Below are 10,657 nucleotides of genomic sequence, written 5' to 3' on the forward strand. Positions count from 1 at the left end.
CACTGTCTGCGATTTTTGAGAACCATCTGGTGATGCTTAGTAAATCAGTGTTTTATGATCTGAGGAAAATTTTCTCATTTGGAATATAGTACTCACAGAAACAGAACTCTGACATTAATATGCACAGCCCTCATTTCCTCTCATATCCAGTAAGGAGGTTCCCCATTTGTAGAGCCTCTGTTGGTCACTTCCTATTATGTTATAGAAGAAAAAGAAACATAGTGCTTGTTTCATTTAATTCAAGCATTATACTGTTCTTTGATTCAAACTGCACTAATCACTTCACACTGGTTTTATTTTTTTGTACACCTATGGTGGCTATAGGAAGGAATTGGTGGATGGAGACCAGCTTTGTAAAAGGCATACTATGAAAAGAAATTTGTAAAAGACTGGCTGTTACTCTCATTTCTATTGTTTGATCCTTTCATGGCCATAAAGGAGAAAAATTATGTAATCTTCTTTTCACAGATTAATTTAGCATCATGATTTAAAATGTTTGTGCCAATGCATAATAAAATGAAGGAGAAACAACATTGAGCTGTCTGACTCTGTACTGTTTGTAGCACCAGCTTGCACTCTACTGGATTCAAGAAATCTGTTAAGGACTCTCTTCCACCTTAGACCTCTTCATGATTCTGCCCTTTTAGTAGTAATCTGAAACAGTTTTAGAGTCCATAATTCCTATTTCAGACCATGAATAATTTGATTTGTGGCACTGTGTGACTTTCAGAAAATGGACCACAATCAGAAACTCTTTAAATTAGGATCTCTTTTCTCATTGTTTTTAGAAGGGTTTTTGGTACCTTTTCTTTTTGTTCCATTCTTTTGGATAAGACCTTTAAAAACAGTTCATACTGGGGTCAGTCCTATATAATTATCATAAAGATAGGAGTTTGCCATGTGGCTTTTCTAGAACATTTTCTACACTTTATTGTGCTGTGCACTATTCAGTTCTCAAAATCCAGAGATGATTGCATTGTACATATATGGTTTGTAATGGGCTTTGGATTCTGTCAGGATGAGACACCCTCCATAATTTATTTTTTGTTTTGTTCTGTCTAGGAACACTGCCTTATGGGTATTAAAGGAACAGTCCGCCGCAGTACAGATGGTGACTTCATCCATGCTAATGTTGATATTGACTTAATTATCACAGAAGAACCTGAGATTGGCAACATAGAAAAACCTGTAGAGATTTTTCACATCATTGAACATTTCTGCCTTGGAAGAAGACGCCTTCATCTTTTTGGAAGGGATAGTACAATCCGACCAGGTAGATGTTTTATTTATTTTTTGAAATAGGTGAAAGTTCACTTAATCTGATTGTCCCTTCTCTTGATAACTTCCATATAATATGGAATTTCATGATTTCAGAAAGAAAACCTTAATATAAAATAGAATTTAGTCTAATGTACATTTATATTGCCGAGGTTTGTAGTAGTTACAGACGTCATGTTAACCTTAGAGTCCAATAAAAGGGATTTCAGTAATCCTTATCTGACTGAAAGAAGGCATGTGGCCAACAGTAAATTTTGTGGCTTTTGTGATTCCAACATGGAGCTCATCCAGCAGGAGGACTTAGGATCTATTGGGCAGAAGACTTCCACCTTGCAAACAAGATTTCCACTCTGGTGATTGTGGAGAGTGCAGGCTGAGGGGAGGTGGCAGGGAAAATGGGGAATCATTCCACCACTTGCCATATTTGGGGAACTCTGCCAGCAGTGAAGAAGCATAGGAATTGTACCCTAGTATTAGTCGTGGGCTATTTGCCGCTCCCCGCCCACTACTGATAGAATAGGAGAGGCACTTGCAAGTGGAGATTAGGGTGTGTATCTATAGATGGAACAGTATACACACAAATAAAGGGATGTACCTTCCCCTCCCTTGCTGGAGTGGTGTATGGAGGTTATTCTATTTCTAGGGTTATAACTTCTGCTGCTGCTCATGTGGCTACCGGTGAGGGGTACAGCGACAGACCAAGAATCCAGCTTAGCACTGCTTACTAGTAAGTTGTCCTTTAAAAATGTACAGATATGTCTACTTTTAAAAATGAACAAAATGCCATAACTCCAGATTTACAAACTTTTTTTGTACAAACTTATTAGTATAATGTGTCTGTGCTTAAACTGTTCCAAAACACATTATACCTTTTAAAGTCATTTTGATATGTTGTTCCTCTGTTGTCAGACTTCATTTTAAAAAAGAAATAGAAGACCAAACTCCATAGCAGCTTTGGAAAGTGAATGTCTTTATCATGTGCAAGGCAGAAAATAACACTCACTGCTGGCTCTAAATTCTCATCTGTGTGAATATCCTAAAGAGCTTTTAAAACAGATGTGTCCCAGGCCAGGTGATGGATTTCAAGTAAATTAAGAACGGATTTCCTCCCACATGACCAACCAAGCAATCACTAAAAAGTAGCTGAATCTGGAAAGTCTGTGGCAGCTGTTGCTTTTAGAGGGAGAGGGATGCCTTTCTTTTAACATACATCAACGTCCTCACCAGCTCTAAGTTTTCTTCCTCATTATTGCTGAGCTAATGTCAGTTAAAATACTTTGACTGCTATGATGGCCTTTTACACCTTGTCAGAATCATGACACATGTGTGGCTTCTTTCCTGAAAACTATTTTACCTTGGTTAGCCATGTGAGCTTGAATGGCATTGCCAGCAATTTGGCACGTCCCTGTATTGGCTCCAAGCCTAAAACTACAAGGGCCACTGCGTGCCTAGTCTAGAAGTTACCAGTGCATGCATCAGACCTTTTTGAGGTTACTTTCAGTCTAAAATGTTGCACATTTCCTCTGTCATGGGCCCTTCCTTTCATTGCTTTCCTGAATGAAATGAAGATTCACTAGAAAAAACATGTTGACTTAGAGTAGAATTCATTCTCGTGCCCACTTGTTACCAAGTTTTGCAACACTAGTAGATGCTATTTCCACCTTATACAAAGTGGATTTTGGCAGTCTAACTTGATTTGGTTTTAAAAAAGCATTGTAGTTGCCAGAGGAATGGTTACCATTCTTAAGATAGTTTAAAATCAGCTGACTCCAGCTGTCACTGAATGTTATCCCCTAGTTAATGACTGTGCTAAGATTGTGTATCCCATTACTCTGAGCTTTGGATATTAAACAGCTTGTTCAGCATAGTAACACATTTATTAAAAAGAAAATGCATATTTGCGAGGGAACTTCCAAAGCTGCGATCTCAATTGCTATGGACTCTTTTTAAGTAGCTTTCTTATTAAAACAATGTGTTTGCAGTAAATGGAAGGAACTAATTTCGACTAAACTAGGGAAGTGCATTACACTATACAGACATGTTATGCCTTGTGATTTGTAAGAGCTAAGGCTTGCTTTTATTATTAAAAACAAAATTAGTCCATCTGGGATGGGAAGAAGAATGGTACAACAACTGCAAACAATACACTCCAAACATGTAGCCCTGGCTTCTCCAGTAGCAAGTTATATCTATTACTGACCAACTTCTGTTATATCTAGTCAGCCTTCCACTGTTCTCTAGATGGTGTTCTCGGTCTTAATTTAGTTTTACATCTCTTTGAGAAAGAGAGAACATTGCACCCTTGAGGCTTCTTTTGACTGTACTGCAGAGATTCACATAACTCTCTGTTAATCTCGTGTTCTAGTCACCTACTGGACTGCTTCTGTATTTTAAGCTAGTGACAGACCCTCATGTTCTTTGGAACAGTATTGTACGCTTAATTACAATATATTTAGCTCAGTAGAATAACAGTGGCCCATCTCTTTTGTTAGTTCAGGCAATGGCAAAAATTGGCAGAGCACACTTTTGCTCGCCAGTGATGATTAGCACTTAAGTAGCATTTTTCATCTTCAGACTGCTTTGCAAACAACTACTAACAAATCCTCACAACACTGATGGATGTAAACCTAACCCAGAATTTTTATTCCCTATTTTAAAGTTGGGACCTGGGGGGGAGTGATGCAAAGTTTTAGTTGCCCCAGCAAAGGTCAGGAAGTTAGTTTTAGAGCCTGGATTTCAATTTGTTCCTTGTTGTTAGCACTCAGTCCACTAAACCTTGTCTTTCTCATTAGTAAGTGATATATAACTGGAAGTTCAGTTTCCAGGAATTCTCTTCAGTGGGTGAAGTACTGGACCACTTATAGCTCATAGTGTCATGAGGTACAGTACAGACTTAAACTTGAATATCTTTCTGGTAACTTCATTTTCTCGAGTGGTATTTTCATTCTTAAGTAAATTAGTCAATTTAAGGACTACGCATTCACATACATGCCAGCTCAATCAAGTTGTTTGTAGTGTTGCTGTAGCTGTATTTGTCCAAGGATAGGAGAGAGACAACTTGGGTGAGATAATGTCTTTTTTTTTTTTTTTTTTTTTTTTTTTTTTTTTTGGATCAGTTTCTGTTGATGAAAGAGAAGAGCTCTGTGGATCTCGAAAGCTTCTCTCTCTCACCAGTAGAACATGGTCTAATAAAAGATATTACCTCACCTGCCTTGTCACTCAACCCAGTGTAAATTTCAAACTGAAATGTTCACATTTCCTTAAGTTGGGAACTTTCCCATGCAGACTTCTTTTTTTAGAAGGGTTCACTGTTGGCTTCTCCTTATCGACCTAACAAAACTGTTTTTCAGAAAACATTGCTATCAACTCAGAGCTTTATCCAGCGTCCACATGAAGATGTTAAGAAAAAACAAGTCTGTCCTTAAAGCATAAAATTCAGTTTGCTGCTCTTGCTAACTTTTTATCTTCTGTTTTTTTTTTCCTTAGGTTGGCTGACTGTGGGACCCACCCTCACAAACAGTAACTTTAATGCAGAAACCTATGCTTCCTACTTCACTGCTCCAAATTCCAATCTGACTGGTTGTACAGAAGAGATTGAGCGACTTCGACCTAAGTCACCACCTCCAAAATCCAAGTCGGACCGAGGAGGTGGAGCTCCTAGAGGAGGAGGAAGAGGCGGGACTTCAGCTGGCCGGGGAGAGAGAGGCAGAGAGAGGAATAGAACTAATTTCCGGGGTGAAAGGGGTGGATTCAGAGGGGGCCGCGGAGGTACCCACAGGGGAGGCTTCCCCCCACGCTGATTACATTTGAGTCATTAGTTCTCCCTCTGGTTCTATGCCTCTTCTTCTTCATATCTTTTTAGTCCAGTTTTCACCAAGATGAGTCATTCCGGGGACTCAATCCAGATGTTTTTTTTAATTGAGTGTGCTTTCTGCAGGCAGTTCCAGATACTTTGCCTGCCCACATCTGGCACATCACCTTATTTGGCAGTTAGGATCTAGCACCTGATGGCAATGAGCTGAGAAGCCTCCTGGCAGCTTTCATTCAGCAGGAAGGAGGTCAGAGCAGCCTGGGAACATCAGAAGGGGTTATCTCCCCAAGCTATGAATAGGATTTGAAGAGGAGTCATTTGCTCTGATCTTTTCCAACTTGAAAAAAGCTGAATTTTTTTTTTAAATGCTGAACAGATTTCCCCCCCCCTTACCTTTTGTGTAGGTATCCGTTTCTTTCCGTTATCAATATGATGGGTCAAGACTGAGAGATGCAATTTGAATTTACATGATAATACAGACTTGCATTGTATGTATGGAAGGAAAAATGGTGTCTATAATAACATTTATTTCTTCCTCCCCTATATTCATAACTAAACAGAGGAGTAATATTGAATAAATAGAGCTCTATTTTTTTCTATTTGTTTTAAATTTCCCCAGTATTTCCTGGGACTAGTTTTGTAGTATTTTTATTTTTGTCAAATATATTTAAAACATTTTTATCTTTGATATTTGGACTGAAAAAACAGAAACAATTCTATGTTGTCACTTGTAATGCTTCATGGAAAGCAAAAAGTGGCAGTCATCCATATTTGATCTAGAACTTTTGTTTACGTAGACATGCATTGATTTAACGTAGAGAATCTTGCCCTTTGCCTGTTTACTGTCTTATTCGTGACTAGGGAAAGCCAAGTTTTATTACAAAATAAATGCAGTATGAATAATGAAACCACCCCAGTGGAGGTAGTATTTGGGGAAAGGTGGGAGAGCCATAAAGAGGGAAAGTGCTTCCAGAGAAATCTGGATAAACTCCACCTGCAAACATAATGCTCAGAGATTGAAAAATTGTGTTTCAAGCTTTGCTTTGCCAGTGGATCTTTAAATAGTAAGTGATGTGGGGACGAGAATGTCTTATAGAAAATCAGCTTCAGAATACAACTTTGAAAGAGAAAGTGATTCACCTTTATTGTAACTGTGGTATTTGTTTTTAGATAAGCCAGCTCTGTAAATCAGTTGTACAGTACTTGATGCATATGAACAAATCCTGGCCCCACTGAAGTCCAAGGGATTTTGCTGTGGATTTCATTGGGATTAGAATTTGTCCCTGGGACTCGTGTACTTCTTATCTACTGAAATTTTAAATGAATGTCCTGTAAAGCGGTGAATAATGAAATTTATTTCAGTATTGTTTTTGATAAACATCTTTCCTAATATTTTCTAGAATTTTTTGGTTTTATTTAAATGTAGGTTTTATTCATTCTTCAATTTGCCTTTACAGTTTTTATTTTATTGGTTTTCTGCTTAGACAATTCAGCTTTTCTTTATAAAGGAACAGATTTCTATTGTGTTAATGGATGAAATCTCCATCATTGTTTTGCTTAATGTGTTTTTTTTTTTTTAAACACACACACAACCTCCTCTCTCCCCCCCACGCTTTATAATTTGGACAGTTTACTGGACTCTGATTTTAATAACTGTAAATGACAATTGGTGATGGGTGAATAAATCTCTCCACTATATACATTGTACTTCTACCTGTCTCACATCTGCAAAGCTGAGGAGTGACTCGAAGTAGAAGTTGGTTGAGTTGGGGTCCTTGAATCCTTGATTTTCTAGAGTATCAGTAGCTCATTTGAACATCGGTGATGCTTGCAGCAGATTGCATCTGGAACAAGCCCAGAATGCTTAATAGTTGTGGGCCACAACCTTTGACTATTGTACATGCTTAACATTACAGATGACACCCTCATGCCACTGAAAACAACTTCTGTAAGGTGAGGAGGAAAGTGGTATTAGCCCAGTGCTTTCTTCCTCTGATTCTTCTTCCTCATACACGCCTTCTCTACAGTTGAAGAATAAGTATTCTGGCATAAAATATGAAAGGAGCAATGAATCCTCGATACTGCACTCTAACCTAAAAATAACTCTTAAAGGAGAACTGAGATGTCTTGCTTTAGGCCAGAATGGCAGAGTTGGGAAAACTGCTTAAGATGGGAAAGCAATAAATGTCCGCTAATCGCTCCTAAGGCTTCAACTGCCTTTGGATGCACACTGCTCCCATTGATGCCAATGAAAGTCCCATATACACATTGACAAACAACTTGCTCCTTGTCAACTGATGATGTTGACTTTCAGGAAAATATGGATTCTTGAATGTCATCCTGGGCAGTTTTCTGTCCTTCAGGGCACACAGCCCTAGTGTACCTCTGTTGTGTCAGCACTGATGCAGAGAGACTGCGTCTCCATGTGACAAGGTAGTACATTATTCATATTTGATCTATCCTTGACTGACAACATTAGTGCTTTGTGGTGGTGATCTCCATTCATGAGAAACTGAAGTGAAGCTGTAACCTTTCCAGATAGGCTATAAAAATGCCACCATTTAGTAACTTCTGATCACTATTGACCTGGGCCACACTTGCACTTGTATTCTGAGAGGAAAGGCTTTGTATCCCATTACTAATGGCCATCCTGTCTCTTGATAGGAGCATTTTCACAGGACAGTGGTGGTGATTACACTTAGCCAATTATGGACATCAGGTGCGTCTTTTATCTAACATATTTAGCTAATTCGAGTACTTCCCATTCTTGAAGACAGAACCAAACAGAACGTTCTCCATTTCAAATTTTGTCACATGCTTAATGCCACCTTTCTTATTTCTTCAGCCTATTCTAGTGTAGCTGCTTAGTTCTTGTCATGTCTGTCTGTTCAGGAAGTTACTTATAAAGTGTGATCTTCAAAGTTCTATTTGTGCAGCAAGTAAAGGATTTGACAATGACATGGGCTAGCCTATTGGGACAGCTAAACATACTGCTTCAAAGGAATTTTAAAACATCAATTGACTGCAATTTTCTGTGTAAAACTAGCCATCTTGAGTCTTTTGCTCACATACTTTCACTTGTAATAAATTTGTTGAAATGTTATATGTACTGTTAAATTGTTTGGAAAAAAAAATGGAAAATGTTTTCAGAATGTCTTTCCATGAAATAGTATACTATTAGCACCACCTGGTTATGTATAACTTGGCATCCCTTGTAGGCCACGTATCTTAACGCAATTCATGTATTTCTACAGTAATTGCTAGTGATCTTCCAAAGGTTCTAGTACTTGTGGAAACTTAGGATATATCTTTTTGGTTCTTTATGTGAAGGTACTGGTGGGTGGAAGACATTTGTAGGAATTTGAGCCTTGTAGGAAGGCCTTAGTCATCATTTTTGAATATTGTAAATTTTGTCAACTTATGTTGATGGAAGTCAAGTAAATGCACCAATGAGAGAACGGTTTTGGCCAGTCATAGTGCAGATGGTGAGAGTGTTCCATGGACCAGCCACAGTGCAGAGAGCTCTGTAGACATACCAGCTCTTTGAACTTTGACTAGGATTGGTTGGTTTTTCTCAGCCCTTAGGTAGGAGTTGGAAGGCGTATTCTGTGACAATGGGGTTCTTGTCTCTCTCCATAGGTATATCATTATTATAAACAAGAATAACAGGAACCTCATGTGCACAGTCAAGTGAAAACTTAAAAATCTAAAACTGCTGAAATAAGATTTAAGTTTGTGAAACACAGTAGCACATTTAAAGAGAGATTGTATACTCTGCCGCTAATACTTAGTCCAATCCATTACACACCTGGAACCTTTTATGTGCAGGGTACTACCTTAAACTAGGAACACCTGATCTCCAGTCTTGACCTTTTGGGGTTTATTTATTACTTTCCAGCTTTCAAAAAATCTCTAAAGTTTTAGAAGCATTTTGCTTCTTTAAGATCCAAGCACTGTTAATGTATTCCTATTCCTTGCAAGGGATTGGAGTCTGATCCTATCTTTAAGGTAACTTTGAATACACTTGAGAGGGTTAAATGGCATTCAATCCAACTGCAGTGAATATATATAACTTTTTTTTTTTCTTTTCCCACTAGCGACCACATTGGATCCCAATGAAGAAATTTAATTTATCAAGATTCTTCCATTGGCTTTAGTGACATTTAATTTCAAAGGATTAAATACAATTTATGAAAACTGTGGCTAGGGGATAGGAAATGTCCATTCATGATTGTATCAAGAACACTCTGAAAGTCTTCATTTGCTTATGGTACAAGCATCTGTCTGTCAGCTTTGTTCTTCTTTGACGCATTATGATGTATTCTCATAGGGATAATTAGAGTAAATAAAAGCACTTAATAAATGACACCACCTATTTTTGTATACAGTAACAACTGTTCCGGAAAAAAAAAAAAAAGGTTTGTTTTTTGGTCGTAGGTTGTATTTTAGTGACACCTATAGTTAAGGTTGGCCAGCGTTTTCTATTGTAAGAACTTGTTTGCAGTTGCATATACTTTTGCCAGAGTTAAACTGTCCCCCAGCCTGAAGCAAATACTCACCAACAACCACACAACAAAAACACTAACCCAGGAACCTATCCTTGCAACAAAGCCAACTCTGTCCACATATCTATTCAGGGGACACCATCAAAGGGCCTAATCACATCAGCCACACCATCAGAGGCTCGTTCACCTGCACATCTACCAATGTGATATATGCCATCATGTGCCAGCAATGCCCCACTGCCATGTATATTGGCCAAACTGGACAGTCCCTACGTAAAAGAATAAATAGACACAAATCAGACGTCAAGAATTATAACATTCAAAAACCAGTTGGAGAACACTTCAATCTCTCTGGTCACTCGATCACAGACCTAAGAGTGGCTATACTTCAACAAAAAAGCTTCAAAAACAGACTCCAAGGAGAGACTGCTGAATTGGAATTAATTTGCAAACTGGATACAATTAACTTAGGCTTGAATAGAGACTGGGAATGGATGTGTCATTACACAAAGTAAAACTATTTCCCCATATTATTCCCCCTCCCCCCCCCCCCACTGTTCCTCACACGTTCTTGTCAACTGCTGGAAATGGCCCACCTTGATTATCACTACAAAAGGTTCCCCTCCACCCCTCTCCTGCTGGTAATAACTCGCCTTACCTGATCACTCTTGTTACAGTCTGTATGGTAACACCCATTATTTCATGTTCTCTGTGTATATAAAATCTCCCCACTGTATTTTCCACTACATGCATCCGATGAAGTGAGCTGTAGCTCACGAAAGCTTATGCTCAAATAAATTTGTTAGTCTCTAAGGTGCCACAAGTCCTCCTTTTCTTTTTGCGAATACAGACTAACACGGCTGCTACTCTGAAATAGGTCAAAAGCGTTAATATAACTTTGTCACTGTCCAGCATTAAACAAGGTCTAGGGTTTGGTCTACAGAGACCTCGGCCTACCAAGGCAAACCAACCATTACAAATCCTTTTAACTTTTTATTACAGATACAGAGGAGGAGGAAAAACAGTTAAAGCATCTGACGTAAAGTATTAGGTAAGGCTTTCA

General features: G+C 38.5%; 1 protein-coding gene across 5 annotated transcripts in view; it reads left to right on the forward strand.

The window, feature by feature from the left end:
- The window catches only part of METTL14 (methyltransferase 14, N6-adenosine-methyltransferase subunit), a 33,756-nt gene extending 27,275 nt beyond the window's left edge, over window positions 1-6,481 (forward strand). For 4 of the 5 annotated variants that reach the window (XM_038399224.2, XM_038399223.2, XM_043513424.1 and 1 more), the window contains 2 exons: window positions 1,063-1,273; window positions 4,765-6,481. In XM_038399224.2, coding sequence (XP_038255152.1) covers window positions 1,063-1,273; window positions 4,765-5,078 — 525 coding nt within the window. In that variant the 3' untranslated portion in view covers window positions 5,079-6,481. Of the gene's footprint in view, window positions 1-1,062; window positions 1,274-1,921; window positions 2,006-4,764 lie in introns of all 5 variants that reach the window. The other variant, XR_006280896.1, reaches the window with a different exon arrangement.
- The last annotated feature ends 4,176 nt before the right edge of the window (window positions 6,482-10,657 follow it).

Source organism: Dermochelys coriacea, chromosome 4 (assembly GCF_009764565.3).
Source record: "Dermochelys coriacea isolate rDerCor1 chromosome 4, rDerCor1.pri.v4, whole genome shotgun sequence".
Classification (NCBI taxonomy): Eukaryota; Metazoa; Chordata; order Testudines; family Dermochelyidae; genus Dermochelys; species Dermochelys coriacea.